At 37.4% G+C, this 20,557-nt stretch overlaps 1 protein-coding gene and 1 long non-coding RNA gene across 3 annotated transcripts in view; one reads left to right on the forward strand and one right to left on the reverse strand.

The window, feature by feature from the left end:
* The first annotated feature begins 919 nt into the window (after nt 1-919).
* Nucleotides 920-20,557, forward strand: part of LOC119714168 (uncharacterized) — a 55,847-nt gene continuing 36,209 nt past the window's right edge. The window contains exons 1-3 of the long non-coding RNA XR_005261273.2: nt 920-1,044; nt 1,485-1,617; nt 1,953-2,009. This is a non-coding gene — a long non-coding RNA (uncharacterized lncRNA). The remainder of the gene's footprint in view (nt 1,045-1,484; nt 1,618-1,952; nt 2,010-20,557) is intronic.
* The window catches only part of NTF3 (neurotrophin 3), a 63,537-nt gene continuing 56,033 nt past the window's right edge, over nt 13,054-20,557 (reverse strand). Inside the window, exons 1-2 of one of the 2 annotated variants that reach the window (XM_013093098.5) lie at nt 18,267-20,403; nt 13,054-16,930 (exon numbers count right to left, since the gene is read on the reverse strand). In XM_013093098.5, the coding sequence (XP_012948552.1) occupies nt 16,136-16,930; nt 18,267-18,293 (822 nt within the window). In that variant the 5' untranslated portion in view covers nt 18,294-20,403 and the 3' untranslated portion in view covers nt 13,054-16,135. Of the gene's footprint in view, nt 16,931-18,266; nt 20,404-20,557 lie in introns of those variants that run through there. The other variant, XM_005012642.6, reaches the window with a different exon arrangement.

A 20,557-nucleotide genomic window follows, 5' to 3' on the forward strand; every position in this document is an offset into this window, starting at 1 on the left:
ATCAATCATGCTAATGGCATACTGTAAAAAGGCTACAAGCCACACAGCTACACAAAATGTGAAGTATAAACTTCTGGGACCAAGCATAGGGAACTGGAGTCTCATATCAACCTCATTGTGATGACTGAAAAAATACAAATTAAGAGAAAAACTACTCGCAACACTTCAAGACATTTCAATTAGTGGGGGAAAAAATAAAATAAAATCAACATGTTTCCTGAAACATACTGCAACAAATGAAACTTGCAAAACAATTCCATTGGTGCTAAGATGTTTGAAAAGGTCATAGCCTCTCATATCTGGAGGCAATCACAAATGAGTGGTTCATGGGTTCTGTGCAAGTCAGAGTTATTGCATATTCAGGGTTTTATTTGATGATATATATTTAAAGATTTTTTACAAAATAAAATATCTCAAATAGACCCTAATGTTGATTTCCTATTTGTGGGAACCTGAGCAGAATACAGAATAAATTCAGTGATAGAAGGAAAGGATGGCATTGGGGAAACTGCAGAAATTGGATTCTAATCATAGGGGAAAATATGTAAAAATCCAGGCTTCAATTCTGTCAGTGTTTAATTACATACATTATTTAATAGAGGCAAATAAATCCCATCAGGAACCCAATGGCTGTATCCATGTAGTTGTATAGAACAGCCACTTCAGAGCAAGTCTGAGTTCAAACTTGTTGCCTATTCATAAAGAATAGCTGCAGAAATACCCTACTGACTCCCAGTCATGACACCTCCTGGTATTTCCAAAAGAAAACCTCAGGTACGTTGTCTAGTCTTTGCAGTGCACAAAGGGCTGGACACTCTATACAGCTCCAGTTTTTCTATGCACCCATGCTGTGATGATACTTCCTGGTGCATATATAAATGGAAAGGAGAGGGGAGGGGAGGAGAAGGGGCAGGGCTTGGGAAGATATCTTTCTTACTCAAATTAAACTTCATCTTTGGTGACTTCTGATTTTAAAGTCTTCTTCCTGTCTAAGTCATTTTAAGAGAAATGCATTTTATCCATGAACGTCACTGAATGCTGCAGGTGAGGAAAACTTTATCATTCCTTTCATAAAGAGCATAAAGTTGAAGCAGAGAATGTGGATTCATAAGATCACTTTGCCAATGGCAAGCCTACAAAGTTGTGTCATTTTTATAGGATTTGAAGGCACCCTATCGTTGAGGTGTTTCTGGTCTCCTTTCAAAAATATTGACACCATTTGAGTGCATGATGTCTGTGATTCATTAATAGGGGATATACAGATGGGAAGTATAATTCAGTAAATGAGGTTACTTTCACTTACTTTGATCAGCCCAAAGTGCTCTAGAATTACTTCAGTGTGATTAGGGGCCTATTATGGATATTATGCTGAATAAATTAGAAATACTAGAATGCCTAAATGAGCAATGTTTATTGCAACAAATTGAGATTGGGGAGGGGTGGGGGACACATCTCAATTACTTTTTTTTTTTTTTTTTTCCTAGACTGCTAATATGTCTTCTAACACTATACCGTGCTTAGATTATCTCACCAGAGGGGGAAGTAACTACGACCATAGCACACTCCTGTTGCAATAAAGTTGTAACAAGCACTATGTTGGAGCATCTGTCTTCCACGGTAACTTTTTCTATTTCAGTAAATACAGACCTCCAGACTTTTATATACATGCTTAATTGTTTGTACAGGAATACGCAGACTGTAGTCTATAGGAGTATTCATATGCTTAGAGTTAAGAACATGCTTAAAAATTTCCGGGACTGGGGCCTGCCTTTTCCCAGTGGAGAATTATGCTCTTACACAGGCTTTCCCCCCTGTGTGCTTGCATAAATCTGTCCCTTTAAGTTTTACAGAGGCAAACTGCTCCAGTCTTACCGTAGCCATTTTGCAACTGCTGGCTGCTTGGTGCCTGTTCTGTCTCCTAACTGGTTAGTTCCTGTTATGCTTTTCCACAGCTCTCTCTTTCTTACTCCTGCGTCTCACACATGTGATTGAAAAAGGTTCATCCAGCGGTAAGTCTGACTTTTCTTTTGTGTCTGATCATGGTGAAAATGCTGTAACACATCATTTACTAGTATTAAAAGAATGTCCATAGCCTTTAAAATTTGTCTCTATTCTTTAGCCAGTAGTGAGGAGAAGGATCTGTTCCAGTTTGCAGCACATTGGCAGATTATATTGATTAAACTGTCTTCTGTAGACTCTTTCCTTTTCAATTTTAAGTAAGATTTTTGTTTTCCTCTCAAAGGCTCAGTGCTTTGCTGTCATTGGTAACTACTTAAAACAGGTGCGAGACAGGTTCCCTATTTATGATGTAAGTAAATTTCATTCACATCTAACTGCTTTGCAGTACTCTTGGATATAAAAATAAAAAGTAGAGGTAACAGCTAAAGGTGACAAGAGGCAAGATATGCTGCATCTCAAGCAGATGTCAATGGATGCCGTTCACAAATCTGTATCACACACTGATTCACTACACAAGCAGTGAATGCTTCCACCTTTGATACATATATTGTGTGAGAAAACAATCTGGATTCCACTGAAATAGTTTCTGAATAGTAATATGGAATAACACAAGAATAATAAGCATATTGGAATAATAATGCTAGATAAATAAAGCATAACATTTGCAAAGATTAGGAAGCCTGACTTCCATCATAAATCAGGAGTTTAAATAGAAAGAACTATCAGGCTTGTCTACAAATTAATGTTTAACGTAGCAGGAAGGGATCTACACAATCTTCTTATATGAATGCTGTTAGTCAGTAGGAAACTCATCAGTAAGCTCAGCCAGATAGCCTTCTATTCCAGCATGCCAATATCTTGTCCCCGAGGAGCATGTGAGTAGTAGCTAGTGAATCATAGAGCAGTCAGCCGCTTCACTGAAAGATGATGGTCAGAATACTGCTTCAGGATTGTTCCAAGCTATGCACAGGGTTTTGAAGAGCTTCTAAGACTGTAAAATGAAAACCTGAAATTTGTCAATACTTTGCATTTGTTATTTACTGCAGCTTGAAAGAAAAATCTAGGAGTGCCTGGAGTTGTGATAGTGAGGAACACTGAGCTGTCAGAAAGAAGAGTGCAGAAAGGCAGACAGTAGCAAAGGCTATGGTCCCTGCTGTTACAAAATGTGATGGGTGAGAAGGAAGGGTCAGGAAGTGCATAGAATGTTGTCAGCTCCTGAGCTTATGGAGCAAGCTTGTGGAGCTACTGCATCTTGTGACTTATGGTTTGTCTGCGGTCCTTTGAATGTCAACAGCTCTCACTCCCAAGTTGAAAGGCCACTAACAGATGAATAACTAACTCCTTGCAATAGCCATAGCAACACTTTTCTTGCATTGCATCAGGTGTACTTCTGAACAAAAGTGCATACAAGTACAATTTAATTAGTCTGAATCATAGTATATTTAACGTGTGTGCTCTACACTTGGTGTACCACTACAATCATAGTAATCCTAAACTGTAGGGTCAAATGTGCTCATAGAAATGGAAGAAATGGAAGTGGTCTGGCTGAACCCTGGAACAGAACCTGTGTGTTCATTCCTACAGGATTGAAATGTATGTGGGTTTTGTTTTTCATTCACTGCTGGCAATGACTGCTTCCAGCATCCTGCCTTTGGTCCAGGTGCTGCAGGAAGTTTATTTTCCATGGACTAGCAGTCCAAAGGTTGCCTTTACAGGCAGCAGAAAACTTTATCTAGTACAGAAGATGTCTGTTTCCAAGCCCATGCAAATGTATTTTGATGTGCTGCCTTCCTACTCCTTGGCTTGTGTTATGGGAACAACATCAGTATAGTGGGAAATCCTTTTAAAACATCTAGTATTTCACTGTTACTTTGAAGATTGCTACGCTCGCCTGTGGAACAGAGCTGTGTTGCCATCTCAGTGGAATGCGATCTGTCCTTTCTCCACATGAAGCAGTACTGGCTTATGGCCTGGCAGAGCCTATTTCTGATAAAGCAGACGGTGTCTTTCCATTCAGCCACCTTTCATTCACCACCGAACAAAACTTTGTTCTGCCTTGCTGTACAGCTGTTATTTTACAGCTCTGTGTTCCTAGCTTATATTTTTAACTTCCAAAATGTCTTTCCCATTAGTGCTTTCCCATTTGATCTGTGTGGGTGGTCTTCAGCTTTCTGTCCTCAACTATTCCTTTAATTTAGTCAATCTTCTGCTAGTTTGTCTTGTCCCCTGCCCAGAACAGAAAAGGTTGATTGTCTTTGTTGATGATACTGAACTGAGAAGTGCTGTTGACTTTCTGGAGGGACAAGAGGTATTCTAGAGGGATCTATGTACATTGGAGCATTGTGTAATCATCAAAGACACGATGTTCAACATAAGTAAATGTTCTTCTGCACCTGGGACAGAGTAATGTTGAACACAGGCACTGACTGGGAGACAAGTGGCTGGAGAGCAGCTCAGCAGAAAGGGATCTGGGGGTGCTGGCTGGCAGCAGGCTCAACACGAGCCAGCAGTGTGCCCTGGCAGACAAGAGGGCAAAGTGCATTTTGGGGTGCATTAAACACAGCATAGCCAGCTGGTCAAAAGAGGTGATTCTCCCGCTATATTTAGTGTCAGTGTGGCCTCACCTCAAATACTGCATGCAGTTCTAGGCTCCACAATATAAAAAGGAAATTAAGGCCCTTGAAATCATCCAGAGAAAGGCAAAAAACCTGGTAAATGGGCTAGAAGGCATGCCCTGTGAGGTGAGGCTGAGGACACTTTGGTTGTCTAGTATGGAGAAAAGCAGGCTGACAGGCAACCTCACTGCTCTCTGCCACTTCCTGAGAGGAAGTGGATAGGGAGGTGCTGGCCTCTTCTCTCTGTTAACTAATGACAGGACAAGCATAAATGGCACAAAGCTGCACCAAGGGAGGTTCAGACTAGATATAATGAAAAATTTATTTGCTGTGAGGGTGGTCGAACCCTGAAACAGGTTTCCTAGGGAGGTGGTTTATGCCCCACAACCGTCAGTGTTCAAGAGTCATTTGAATAATGACCTCAGTAATTATTTTACCCAATTTGTCAGCTTTGTTCTAAACTGCCAATTTTTATTTGAGAGCAGGCATTTTGTCACCACTGCCAAATGACTGAAGAAACTGATTCTTCCTCCATTTCTCTCACCCTCTCTTTTTTCACTCTATGCAGCTGTTTCCTGAGGTTTCCATTTCCTCCATGTGCTGTTCCATGACCTCTTTCATTTTTGGTCAGTGTTGACAGAGTTAACTAACTAGGAAAGATAGCAACAACAATCTGGTTTACCCTAAGCAACACCTTGTAGTTCAACTCTCATTTAAAACTGTTTGGCTTTTTCAGAAATATCAGTAGATTCTTGTGTCCAAGCTGATAACTTGTTCTTTAACTACATTGGATAAACTTCCCTGTATTAGTTGTGACCATTTCCCAGCCCCTTCAAGGTAACCAAAACAGAGATACTTCCATTCATAACCAGAAAGTAGCTGTGGATGGGAAAGAGCTGTGAAAGCAAGTCTTAGTGCTATCTTAACAGCAATATGTCAGCTTCAGTGACAGCTACTATTCCTTTTCTTTTAACACCTCTGGATCTCCAGAGTGATGGATGATCATCTATTCTGACAGTGGAGATGACATTAAACAGTATCTAAAGTCAAAAGTGCAGGGAAGAACCACACAGGAAGATGCAGAAAGGAAAAAAGCCCTAGTAAATTCATTATTACCATATGAAATTTTACATCTGAATTATGCACTTTGTTAATGGATGATGTTGAGGTCCTTCCCTTTTGTATGCAGTTGGCATTCAGCAAAATAGTATGAGAGGACAAAAGTGTGACTTTTATGTCATGGGCCCTTTTATGGTCTTATGCTGGAGGAATCTCTCAGCTTTCCAAAAGTCTGCTTTAAATCTTCCATGAAGTTCTGGATTTGTCTGCCATGGAGGTGGAAGGGCTTAGGACCTCATTGTAGCAATGAGCTTAAGTCTTGGATAGGGGATATGAATAGTAGGAAGGGTAAATCCTGAGAAAGCAGGTAGCTTTCACTGGGCATGTCACTTGAAGTAGCAGCTTTCTAAGCAGCTTAATGAATGAGAGTCACTAAGCAAAGAAGAAGTGGTCTCAAATAATTACCCCCAACACTTTCTCTTATCTCTCCTCAGCATCTTTTAGAGAGTGCTGCTGCCAAACACCTCATTGGATGGGAAGTAGCCGTTTTGCCTTCAAACGTGGGATGTAAGCATCTAAGTCACTGAGGTGGTCTTGATAATTACCTCAGATCTATAGCTGTTTCTGCAGTTACCCATAGAACAGCTTCTTCCCTTTGGTTGAAGCACATTTCCAGTTATCTTTGCATGTTATTCATATTCCTTTCACCAGCTCCCTGTCCAGGTGACTGTTTTCATATCCAAGTCTATTTGCATGTCTTTTTCAAGTAAGAATTTGTGAAGTACTGCCAAATGTTTTACTGCACTCTAGATACTGCTTTATCTGCTAATTTTATCCTTTGATTAAAAAAAGGTGTTATTTGGTGTGTTTTGTTTGTTTGTTTTTGGGTTGTTTGGTTGATATTTTTTATCCTGCAAATCTACTGAAATTTTATGGAGCTTTTTACAAGCTTCCATGAATCTTGGACTAGGTCTTACAAAAAAAAAAAAAAAAAAAGTTGTTGATGTTGTTGTTTGTTTGTTTTGTTTTACTTTGTTTTGTTTGTTTGTTTGTTTGTTTTTGGGTGGGTTGCAAGGAAAGAGTGGGTGGATCACTATTATTTCCAGTAATAAAATCACTAAGGAACCTTATCATTGCCCTGGTTTATAGAAACATCTAAGTGTGTGTTTAGCTTTAATCATGGAGTTAATCTTACCAGCTTCAAGATAGCTATTCTTCTCTTTAAAATTGAACATATGCTTAAGTGCTATCTTGGACCAAGACCTAGGTAAGCAGACTGAATGAACTAAATCCACTTAAATGCAGATGAGTGATGGAACTAGCTCTTCAGTAAATCCTAACTGTGTATTATTTTTTTTTTGAAGAATGAGTCTATAAGCCACTCCCACAGCCAGATGGACAGAGTAGGATTACAGATTTAAGCAAAGAATTTGTTAGGAGTGGTTACCCTGATTCTAAGCAGAGACCCACTACATGTTTTAAGCATGAAAATCTCCCTGACAGCAGAATTTCAGCTCAAGCTATTATATTTTACTTTCATGGAAAGAATTTGTTTCACAAGGCAATAATAAGTGAGGGATACACTGTATGAGAAAAAAAAAAAAAAAAAGAAAAAAAGAACCTTGCTTTATCAAAGGCTAGCTGTTTTATTGTTGGTGTTGTTGTTGAAGGTTACAAACTTTTGGATTCCTTTTTTTTTTTTCTTTAAAAAAAATAATTTATTATTATTTTATTTCCTGCTTCTCTCTCTTATTGTTGATATTATCATACTTTAGTTTTGGCTTTCCAGCAAGTTTCTTGGTACCAGCTTCTGTGCTATTTGTTGGATTCATGACTCCTGAGCTGTAGATCTTCACTTCTGGAGTATGCACTATTGTGCAGAGTAGGTCATTGATTGGGGCGATGGAATATTTAATAAACACTTCATAAAGTTATGACCTTGGAGCTGACAGAAGCAGATTATGTTTAGGGTTTGTAAAAGCTTTTAATTTGTGAAGATTTTATGGAAGAACAGTCAAAGAAAAAAATCTCAAATAAGTTTTCCTGGCCTACGGAGTCAAGCTGGATGCCCTAGTTTCTAAATCAGGTAAATTACTGAGGTAATTACTGGTAAAATCAAGTACAATTGGGTAATCAGGTAAGGTAAAATCAGGTAATTACTGAAGACTGATAAGAGTACTAATTCTAGGATGCTTACACAGAATGAATCATTTCTGTGATTTCAGTTTAATTCAGATTGGAAGTCTGGAGTGTTTGTAATGTACTAAAATGTATGTTAACTACACTCAATATTTGGTTACTGAAAAATGCTTGGGAAAGTTTTTGTGAAGCTTCAGTGAAAAACAGATGCATAGGTGAGTACCTCTGTTTGACAGGAATGGGTTGTCTTAGCTGAGACTGGATTTCTATTGTCTAAAGCAGTTTTGTTTCTGAGTAAGAGCATTTTCACAGAGTTTGTAAGGTGCATAATGTAGTCTTAATTTTTCAGTGTTTCTTGTGTTGGAAGTAGTTATAGGTTTCAAAATTTAATTCTGAGTTCCAGTAATTGCAAATATAGTTTTTATTTCTTAGCCATCATTTCTTCAAACAAAACGAGGACCAGTGAATTTACATCTGAAGCAAGAAATAATGTTAATTTTGAATGAGACAAGTCCTTAACTTGTATGGCAGTTCTCAGTGGAGACTATTTATCTGGTGCCATAGAAAGCCCCTGAGTTTACCTGGTGAGCTGCATTGAATCAACATGAATTCTGACAATGATATCACTCCATACAGAGCACATGTAGTTTAAAGCTTCTGCAGCATAGTGTAGGCCCCTGTAATCTATTACATTAAATAATTTGAAGGATATTTTTCTTGTAGCTACACAGGGAGCAGATACATGATATACAGGAAATGAAATTCTGATCAAGTTCAGAGCTTTCCACCTGCTTTAAAATGTCACAGACATCATTTCAGTTTTTATTGTGTCAGTAAGAACTGGGACTAATCCTACTGAAGTCAAGCATTAAACCTGCATGAGGTCAGAATAGAGTTACATATTTATTAGTTGTGTGTGTGGTGGTTCTCCCTAAAATTATATGGACGACATTCATTTTCCAGTATTCAGACTGGCTTTTTCTGCACATTATGGATTCAACAGAAACTGCTAAGGAGTAAATATTGTTTAAAAACAAAAACAAAAAACACATCCACTTCCTTTTTAGTCTTTCACTTTTTGTGACCCAGATCCAAATTATTGCAGGAGTGCCTGTGTATTTCTTAAAGCTTAGCATTTCTTAAAGCAAAATGGCAGTGAGAATCCTTCTCCACCAATATTCTACTGTGAGAGTCAAAGGACCTGTCCCTGGTGAAACCTGTGAGATGATAGAGTTGGCCTCATACTCTCTTTGCTTAGTTGTGAATAGGGAGGATGTTATGCATCCATACCATAACTGCCCTGTTTTTGTGCCACTGACCCACATCAGTCTCCATGGCATTTAGAAAAAGAGATGAAGGAGCCACAGATACTGCTGAGCAACTCTTCTGAATCCAGTTATGGTACTGTAGCTCTTTCCCACTCCCATATCATGGTTCCCTACAGCATGATATACATCAGAAAATTTCACAACACATTTTTGTAGTGAACCACCAACAGGGTAAGAAGAAACCTGAAAGGAAAATAGATCATTGAATAAAGCTACTGAATGAGATTTTTCCTGCTTCTGTCTAACTTTTGCTTTCCAGAGTCCTCATATCCCTCTGAGAAAACTGCATGTAGCACGCCTTTCTCAGGAACCCATATCTTCCATTTCTGTGGAAAAAAAACAAAACAAAAAAAACAACAACATAGAAAACATGGGAGTTTGAGACAAGGCTGTTCCCATGAGAACTTTCTTTTGCGTATTTTCTGTTATCTGATTATAGTGGGAGAAGGGTTTTCTTCAGCTTTACCCCTGCCTAGGACAACTACCATATCCTGACGCCAAGTCGCAAGAATCAAAGGCTGCCAAGATTATTGACCTAGGGAATATGTGCCTCTGAGTTAGATCCTGAGATCAGGAGGATCAGGAGGGCTAATCAGTCTATTTTACATGTCTGAGGGGTCTAATGTTAAAGGAACCAGTGTGATAATTATTAACCCACCCACATATTCCTTCTGCCCTTCAGCTTTTAGTCTTGCAGTTTCTACCTTCTTGAGACTTCAAACATAGGCCTCTGTGATATCTCAGCATAGACACTGCAACTGTGGTAGCACAGCTATTGTTTTTTGCAGAGCAGAAAAAAATTCCTTCCTAGAAGTTTTTCCTTGGGGCATAAATTCAGGAATCATGCTCTGACCTGTGATTTGGCTCATATATTGGGGTTATTGTGTGTGCTCTCTCAGCAGCATAGAAATGAACAAAATTCTATCTTCTGAACTTAATGGGAATCACATTTACTGGATGTGTGCAAAATAAAAAAGATAAAAAGTATGCTTCATATGAGCAGTGGGCTGTGTCATATATGAGTATAACTGAAGGTATTTGTAATAACTTCACAAAGCTGTCGTTCAATATTTTAAAACATATTTAATATCTGAGTCAGAGAAGCATATTCTTTCAATCTCATGTTTAGTTTAACTACCTACTATGCAAGTATGGGACTTTGTAAATTCTACTTTGTCCAACAAGTTTAAAGCTATATCTCTGCTCCATTAGCCGCAAAGAGTACACACTGCAAACATCTATAAGCAGTTAGTTGAGGTTCTTATTACACGAAATAATATGTGTAAAACACAGCCAATATTTGTATTAAAATTCCTTTCTCAGACACTGAGAACATAAAAAGGAATCAACAGGAGTTATTTACAATGCTAGACATGGTATTTTACTACATATTTCTATTTAGTTTCTTTTTCTTCTGTAAATTGCTGCTACATATATGTGCAGTGGGCATACCAGGCAGTTAAAATATATTTTAAAACTTAGATCTGTGGAATTAGATAGAATAAAGAATAACTTTTATGACACCTTGCCTTGTTTTGCATGGTGGATAATACTTTAACCATAGGGTACCCCTTATGCATTCAAAGTGCTGAAAACAGGGGCTGCATAAGTCTAACCAAGAGCAAGACTTCATCTATGTTCAGCTAGCAGAGTTAATTCCTAATTAATGCAGAAAGATTGATCTCAATTAATAGAGGTTCATTTTCCTTTTGAGTTTGCATTTCAGATGCTCTTGTGGTATTTCCTTTAACCTTATAGCATCATGAATGAGTTTTTCACCTGAGGTTGTAGCTGAACAGTTTCCTCAACTGCACGTTCCTAAATCTCTGTAAGTCTTTTGCCACCCCACAGCTCCAATTCCCTCCCTTTTCAGCAGCTATGGCTTTCCTCCCACTTTCAATGGAAATATATTTACTTAGGGAGAAGAAACATCACACCTTCCTCCTTAGAAGCCAACCTGAGCACAATAGCATTTTCTGTCAAGTGGTCTCAACATGATTTACAAATGATGAACAGTTCCCTCTCCTCTCTGTGGAAAAGGCAAATAGTAGAAACATCCTCTGTTTTAGAGAGGAGATAAATGATATGCTGCATCTAAATTCATATAAGGCCTACTTCTAGGCAAACAAGAAACATAAACTGAGGAGTACCCACTGTGCTTCTGTCAAAGGTTTGTCTGCCATCTCAACCCTTGGACACGCAGGAAGCAATCCTTGATTATCCAGCCCTTCATTAAGAAACTTGTAGCTCAAGACTGAAAGCAGAGCAGGAGATTTGAGAAGGTGGGTGTAGATGGTATAGGGCTGTGTCAGTCTCTCTCTTTTTGCTCCATATGGGGCCACTGTGCATAAAGCAGTTTTTCAAGCATGATTTAGAGTAGGCTGATCATGATCTCCCCTAATCATGTGGCTAACGTCTGCAAAATGGGACCCTGTGATTAAAATGATGGAAAATATAAGGTCAAGATATCAAAAGTCTAATTCCATAGTGAGAATACAACTTTCAGGTGCTTCTGGCTTCAAAGCACACCAATAAAACAAAGGAGAAATGTATATTTGGGCTCTTCATGGAAAGCATTATCATTTGCTGTTCATCAGAGGTACCAAGGCAGCTTGTGATGACCAATATATGTATATTTAATAAAATTATCCGGCTCATGAACTTAAGACATTTTAGGAAAAAAAAAGAGAAAAAAAAAAAAAGAAAAAAAAAAAAAAAAAGTAGTAGTATATATATATATATATATATATATTTTTTTTTTTTCTGACACGGAGTTTTGTTATGTAGTTTGATGGGAAATGTCATTGTTGAACTCTGTAATAACCTGCACAAAACCACACAGACTTACAGTGGCAGCGAATGGAGGACTTTCCCAAGAAAATGTTTCATTATCCTTATATTGCTTGACTTTTTTTTACACCACATCTGTGCTTGCTTCGTCATTCTGCCATCTGCTGTAACAAAATACAGGCTAAGCATTTTGGAAAATAAGCTCTCCACACATTAAAAATGCTCCAATCCTGAGCACAGCCCTTTATTTCTCACAGGCTGTGGAGCTTATTATCCTCTTTCTCCTTTCCCTCCTCCTCCTCCTTCATTATCTCCTCCTCCTACACCTCCCCCACTTTATCTTTTTCTCCCTTGGCCCCACTATCACACACTAGATGTACATAAGCATACCAATCATGTAGAACACAGAATCCCATTGATTTTGTCTCAGTGTTTCTATTAAATGAAATGAATGGCTATGCACTTTACTTCAGTTTGCAAATACGTCTGCTGAAAGATCAGAAATACCAGGTCATTATCAACAATTTTTAAATTTTGAAACTCCCAATCAGACTTGTTTCCTGTTTGGTATTGTCTGCTGATACATAATGTATAGCTGAGAAAAAAAGTCTGGTTGCTACAGTATTAAAATAACAGAGTATGAGCAGAGTGGTTTCAAGCACACTCTCTGTATAGTCCAGTCAAAGTTTCTTCCTGGTGCAGCAGTATAAATCTCTTGGTAGCAGTAAACTCACTACACAGACTTCATTCCTGAACACATGTTCAAAGGTGATAAAATAAATGCAGATGGTCTCCCAAAACCTCAGTGGAACATTTTTTACTGTAACTAAATGGACTGTAAAAAAATAAGGAAAAAGAAAAAAAAAGCAGAAAATGCAGTTTGATACAGACAGGCAATTTCAGAATAGCATCCAGTCATTTGGGAGAAAAGCTAAATAAAATGTGTGTTTATAATAATGTATTGTCAAAACAATATTGACAGAGCATCTGAACGACCTAATAGGAGTAAATTTTAAAATACTCAAATTAAACTAGTATTGTGAGCTGAGTATTTCAATTAACTACTTTAATATGCATACAAAAACTTTGGATAGGGAACTTCATTCATTGTGCTCTCACCAAAGTTGACAATAAAACCATCCCCAGCTACAGTGAAAACAGAATTAGGCCTTAACAAATTTATTACAGGCTTTGTTTACAAACTTGTTACAAAATTATACAGCATCTTATGTGTACAGAGGATTTACAAGAACATTTGACTGATGTGTGTGATTGCTCTGCTCTCTGGTTGAGATCTGCAGGTTTTCTTCACTCATGGCCTGATACTGCTTCCCCTGTAGTCAGTGAGATTTTTTTCATTGACTTTAGTAGAAGTTGGATCAGATCCAAAGAGTAATACTTCTGTTCATTGTTATACTGAGGTGGGAAAGAGACAGCCAATCTAATAACCTTATGCACCGTGTTTCTTTCTCATTTAATATGTTTCAGATGATCGGTGATAAATTTAATCTGAAGAGTTTTTTGTTGGCCAATTGTAAAACACTTGATGCATTGGTAAAGTTAAGAATCAAAGACCAGTTCCTGCTACCGGATCTATAAATTTTCTTTGAACCTAACAGAATGAACATCCCTTGATTTTCAGTGAGCAGAAAGAACAACATTAGGATTGATTCTGATGTTACTTATGTTGCTATAATAATACATTTTCTCACCTATATTCAATATACTTTCTCTGGATTTACAGTGATGTAAGCAAGTGCATCGCCCACCATGTAGGAACAATGAAGTCAATGAAGTCGCTAATTCATGGTTTGGAAGCAACACTGTCTAACCAAGCTCACTTAGTGTTCTTACCTCCTCTTCTCATATGGACACAGACCTACTTGCCACACAGAAGAATCTTAAGTTAATGATCCATGACAATATCTGCTCTCAATTACTTCTTGCAACACCTGAAAATATTTATTTGGGAATTCAGGATGTAAAATTAGGTTTATAACTTGGAAAAAAAATCAGTAGAACAGGCCTCTTAAAAATATGTTTTTCCCCAGAAGAAGCAAAATGAATGGGTAAGTTTTTTTTTTTTTGTTGTTTATTTGTTTGTTTGTTTTTTCTCCTGTTGAAACTTAAACATGTCTACTGGTAAAAAATAAGAAAAGTTCTGTTGAGGATTTTTTGTTTGTTTATTTGTTTTCCAAGGAAGAATTTAGGAAAAAAAATCTAGTCAGATTTATTAGATAGTGAGCTGCTTGTTACATTGCATCACCTCCTGCCTTTTAATGATTGCCTTGGTAGCAAACCTCTGAAGCTATTATTGCTAAAACCAAAGCTAGATTTTAGTCCAGCAAGATGATTTCATGTGAGGTAAAAACCCTAACTGCATGTTGAAAATTGAGAGGGTTCTCATAAAAACTTTTTTTATGGCCTCCACTACAAAATTGTACCTACACGTTCCAACCTGGTTTTCAGAGTCACATCTTTTCCCATGCTTTGCTTCATGAGTAACCTGTCCACTTTCCCAGTGGTTCTATAATGTGTAAGGCTCTCTGTTAGGGATTAGGGAAGATCACACAAATTGTTGCCTTTAATGACGTGCTGCAGATTTGAAGTTGGTTCTCCAGTAGTGAAAATGGTATGATTAAAGGCACTCTACTGACATGTTCTTGGGTACCCTGATCTCATTTTCATTTGTGATGCTGAACATGTTACAGCAATGAAAGATGTAACGCAAGAACTAAAGACCACTACAGATGTTTTTTTGAAGGGCTGGCATTTTTCAGCCCTGATTATGGATTAAGATCTATTTAGGCACAGATAACATATGTGGTTCAATCTTAATTCTGTTGATATCCATGACAAGGCTCTAATTTACCTTTGTGGGAATAAGATACCATCCAGGACATAATACAGATAATGTATAATAGGCCATCTCTTTCGGCAGTGTAATTGTTGGTGTCTCCAGTGGAGCTACATAACAATGCAAAAAAATAGTTTGAGGTATATGCAAGTATATCTGTCTGTGCTAAGTAACAGCTCACACCAGTGGCACCAGTGGGACAGAAGAACTTCATTGTAAGTATGGACTACCTGAATTTGAATCACACACACACACACACACACACACACACACATGCACAAGTCCCTATGAAAGGTAACACACACACACACACACACACACACACAAAAAAAGTCCCTATGAAAGGTAGAAAGGTACCAGGTTTGCTGAGCAGTTCTACACATATTTTCCCTCCATTAAAAATGGGCAATGAGTTGTCAAGTAGACAAACAGCTTTGTATGGGTGTGTGGCTTTGATATCCATTCCAGGATATCATATCTTTGCTAAAATTCTTTAGCCAAGGGCTCTTTTAATGTTAAGACAGCAGCAGCTTTTTTTCTAATTAAAAAATTCAAACAGAAATGATGTAGCAATTCAAGCTAAAACTAATAGATTAGTGTGAGGAGGAAGAGGTCAATCACAATAAAAACTATATTCTGAAGAAATCATATTTTATGTATTACATTAATGATAAATTTAGATTGGTTCTTGGCTTCAGTAACTTAGTTACAAATATTTTTTAGATTTTTTTTTTAATGTTGTTTCTAGTATTAACTGGCAGCATTAGAAACAGTTGCAAAACAAATGTGCTTCAAAAATGTAGACAACAGTTGCTGGACTGTTAGCATTTATTCTGAAATGCTAACGGAGGGAAAATGGTCATTTCATTGGCAAAACTGGCATGACACACAGAAATTGTATTTTACAGCTACTTGATGCCTTTGACATTGACATCAGCTGCAGGCTACAACACATATTTTGGTTTTCATTTTGGCAGTGAGGAGTCAACACTGCATCCAATTAAATGTGAATGTATAGAGCAAGGGATGTAAATATGTACACAACTCTTGACATTGATCTGATTTTTAACAAGTTTACTAAATGACAGTCACTGGCTTGACAATACTGAATGAAGAATACTGATTTTACACAGAATTTACAGTCAGGTTATGGTATGCTGCCAACAAGCAGTGTCACAAACATAGTCTAAAAAAATCCAGAGTTGCCCACAGCAGAGGCACACACCCTTTACTCTTGTTTATTGGGAGAGAAAGCTTATATACTGTAGATTTGCTGAAGTTTAATAAATAAAGTCAACTTATAATATATAAAACAATATAAACATTTATATGCTACATGCATATCATATAATTTAAAGTAATAATTTATATATCAAAGAGATGCAGATTTATGTTCTTCCTATTTTTCTTGACAAGGCGCACACACAAGAGGTGTCTATTCTTATCCACCTCCAGCCTACAAGTTTATTGTTTTCTGAAGTCAGTGCCCTAACATATGTTTGGGATGTCTTGCATTGGGAGTTCCAGTGCTTGTCATCAATGCCTCGGCAGCCATTTTTAACAGGCTTGGCTTCTTTACACCTTGTTTCATAAAAGTATTGTTTAACTGGAGAGTTGCCTGTTTTAATTTCTCCCAGCACAGTTACCTGGTGTCCTCTAATGTCGATAGCAGATGATTTGTCCGTGACCCATAAGCTTTCACTGTCACAAACGGAATATTCCCCTCGGTGGCTCTTGTGCTCCGCATATCTTTTCCTCCGAGAGGTTCTGTTCACCACCACTGAATTTCCAATATAATCCTCCATGAGGTACAGCGGTGGTGGTTCCAGCGGTGTGTTGTCACTCAAGAGGACTCGGGGAGAGTTGTAGCGTCTCTGCTGCCTTAGGAGATCTGTATCCATTGAGATAACTGGCTGGAAATCAGATTTCACATTTTCATCTCCATCCACGTCCTGCTGAGCCTCTACTTTCTTCACCGTGTTTTGATAGTTTTCCTTTATATCTACTATCTGCTTAGAAAGCTTGTTTTTCAAAATGTCTGCCTGAATGAGTTTTATAATGAGAGAATTTATTGAATCTTCTGGCAAACTCCTTTGATCCATGTTGGTAGACTGGATGCCACGAAGATAAGAAAGAAATATCACATAAAACAAGATGGACATCACCTTGTTCACCTGTAAGATCTGCAAAGAAAAAGAAAGTCAATATAAAAGCAATTAAATAATGTTTACTAGGCTTTGTAAACATGAAAATTCTAATTTGTTTTAACATGTTTTACATCTTATGCAATTTACAGATACAGATAAACTATGTGTTTCTTTCAAGATATTATTTCATTTTATAATAAATACAACGCTTTAATTTCTTTTTTCAGGGTTTAATCAATCTCTCTTGCACCATTTAGGATGATCACACTTTTATTCATTGTTTGTACAGTGGGAGATATTTCAGTTATCTCCCTTCTCTACAGTGTTAGGTAGCTATTCTTATCAGTGGATAGAGGCCAAGTCACTTTTCCAGAGTCTATTCTGATGAGTGGTTTAGTTTCAAAATTGTAAGGAGATTAGGCAGAGTAAGAGAGTTTCTAGTGGTATAGACGAAGTTCTGACTTCATTAAGTAGCCACAATTTATATGTGTAGAAATGTCACAGATCGATCAAATTTCTGTTCATCAAATGTGTTTAACTTTACCTTAAGAGCATCATCATACACTGAGAAATAACACAGTGTTTCAACAGTGCTCTTTTTCTCTCATAAGGAAAAGTATTCTTGAGGAAAGAGGGCACAGTCTAGCAGCAAAATGGTGTTTCTTACACTTTGAACTTCAGAAAGCAATGGTTAGGATTTGCAATACAAGTGAGAAGTTCAGATAGATCCACAGAACATTTTGTTGTGGCTGTTTGCAGGGCTGGGACCTGTTTCTTATTCTGTTTTTAATGAAGTTTCTTCATTGCATCTTTATGAACTGGAGTGAAACTGGCTGTAGAAATATTCATGGACAGAAGGAGTACAGTTATCCCCTCCTCCTAACCCCTCAGTAAACAAACAAATAAATAAATAAATAAACAAACATGAAATTGAAGAGTCTTGTTCATATAGATCAAATGAACTCAAGACCAAGATTTTGAAAACTGTAGATCTAAAAGCCTGCTTCTTCTCTGTAATGTACTTTGTTATGCCCTGCTCTATATGGATTCCTGTAGTGTCCTTCTAATTCTAGCCTCTGAGTATCTTCTACAAGCTCTTTGGGCATTTCTGGTTAAATCCTTCTGTGATACTGTTTGCATACTGTTTGTGTAGTTAAGAACTGTGAACATTTGTCTAAGGAGGTTTTTTTAATTATTTTTTTTTTCCCTTGTGTATTTGCACTTGCATTTAAATGAAAATAATACTTATTGTAAAATACCAAATCATGGAAGCAAAACATTTACTTTGAAACACAGCAGTTTTATTGGAATTGCTGCATAGGCAGTGGATTGAAGAAGAAAACATCAAACTTATGTTACAGCACTCTCATACCATGTGGAAAGCCCTGGATGGTATCATGTGACTCAAAACAGTCTTGAACTTGGTTCTCCTACTCTGCAAACAAGTCCATCATGAGTCAAGCTGCTAGTACTCTGGAATAAAGGCACAGAGTTATAAAACTGTGGAACAGCTGGAGCTGTAAGGATCTGCAGGAGATCATCTAGTTCTATCCTCTTGCTCAAAGCAGGGTCAGCTAAAGTAGCTTGCATGGGGCTATGTCCAGTCATTTTTTGAATATCTCTATGGATGAACATTCCAAAACCCCTCTAGGCAACTTGTTCCAGTGTTTGATCATCCTCACAGTAAAACAAAACAAAACAAAACAAAAAGCGTCTTATGTTTCAGTAATATTTCATATACTTCAGTTTGTGCCCATTGCCTCTTGTCCTTTCATGGAACGCCCGTAATGGAGTCTGGCTCCATCTTCTCTACTCCAACCTATCTGGTATTTCTACTCTTTGGTTAGATTCCTCTGAGCTTTTCTCCTACTGGCTGAACAGTCCCAGATCTCTCAGCCAGCCTCTCCTCCCTTAATCATCTTTGTGGACTTGTTCCAGTATATCCATGTCTCTTGTACTGGGGAGCCCAGAACTGGACACCACTCCAGATGTGACCTCAGTACTGGTACTGAGTTGAGGTGAAGGTTCACCTCTGTTGGCCTGCTGGCAACATTTTGGGTACTTTGTATTTTCCCAAATGAAATTGCAGAGAAATCAGACTTCTTAAACAGAAAATATTGCACTTCAACAAATCACCATTTTCTGTCTAAGAAGGCAAAAAAAAAAAAAAAAAAAGTTTTACTGGAAAATCCTCTATCAGCAAAACTTCTTTCAGCAACAGAGCAACAGTGAGTCCCCACTTCATAGTTTAGAACTGCAGCAAAATCAGAGCTACCCTCTGGATGAGTGATCTGTCCTTTTATGGATAAGAAATGTGTTTTCTCCATTCTCAGTTTGTCACAGTATGAGTTCAACTAAATCTAGACTGTTGCTTGCAGCAAAGTTATGCTTTGAAAAAAAAATCTAAGATTTCAGTTACTATACAGTTACTGTCATACCTAAATGAATACTAATTTAGTAACTTAGTGTAGATGGTTCTCAGAGCCAAGAAAGAGATAAAAAAAAACAAACAAAAAAAAACAACAAAAAAAAACACCTCTTCCTGTGCAATTTGGTCTTCCCTCATTAAATCATTCTCTTTATAACATAGTAAAAATATTTTAAAGCACATGTCTTATAGTACTCAGAGGCTAACCTACACAATGTATGACACAAGGCCTTAGGATGGTGAGCAAAGCTCGGACAATACTCAGCTGAAAAGCTGAAAGCATTATTCATGCCAGCTTGCAGCTGCATGTAATCACTGATCTGCTTAGTTTCAAAACTAAGTGGCACTAGCAAAATACACAAGTTGGAGCAGGTGATGAGGTGGGAAAAGTAAGACTGGAGTTCCTGCAGACTCTCCTTAATGTCATGCTAAACACGAAAAGAAAGGGTCAGGGAGTTCATAATTAAAGCAGTTCAAATAAACTGTTTTGCGTTTTTGTTTTTTCCTGTCCATGGCAAAACCATGTTAATGGAAAAAAATGTTTAAAAATATTTTGCTTAACCTAAAGTAAAATGGTGATTTGGTGGGAGGGGTGTTGAAGTACTCTGAAATTTAACTTTTGGTTAACTTAGTCTTAGCAGATTATTTACTGCAAAAGTTAAAAAGTTTCAGAACCAATCTTTGCAGTTTTTTGAAATGTTTTGGTGTGCAAAATTTGGAAAGAAAATGCAAACATTGGGTAAAAGAGATTACAGTTTTCAGGGGATTACTCTGATACAGTTCACCTAGGACGTGTATTTAGCTATGAAAATAAGAGGTGTGTTCAGAAATTCCAGTCCATGAATTGAAATTAGATTGCCCTTGAAATCTAGCACTTCAGAATATACTGTAGGCACTACTCTGGCTACAAAAAATGGACAGTACTAGGAAACTGCAGCTGGTTTATGGTTTTGTGTTTGTTTGAGCTTCACGCCTTGAAAGTGGAACGGTTTGTAGGGCTGGGCAATATTGTTTTTGATAAATGTCTCTTTGGCCTAAACAGAAATTTGTGCCCAAATTGATAATAATTTGCAAATTGTCACTTTTTTGTTGTTAAAAAAAAAAAAAAAAAAAAAAAAGTGGTAACAAGGAGAGAAAAATGTAAAACATAAAGTATTTATGATTTCTTATTTGCAAAGAAAATCATTATGATGTTTCTGGACATGTATCAAAAAATATACAATACAATTCACAAA

Source organism: Anas platyrhynchos, chromosome 1 (genome assembly GCF_047663525.1).
Source record: "Anas platyrhynchos isolate ZD024472 breed Pekin duck chromosome 1, IASCAAS_PekinDuck_T2T, whole genome shotgun sequence".
NCBI classification, from domain to species: Eukaryota; Metazoa; Chordata; class Aves; order Anseriformes; family Anatidae; genus Anas; species Anas platyrhynchos.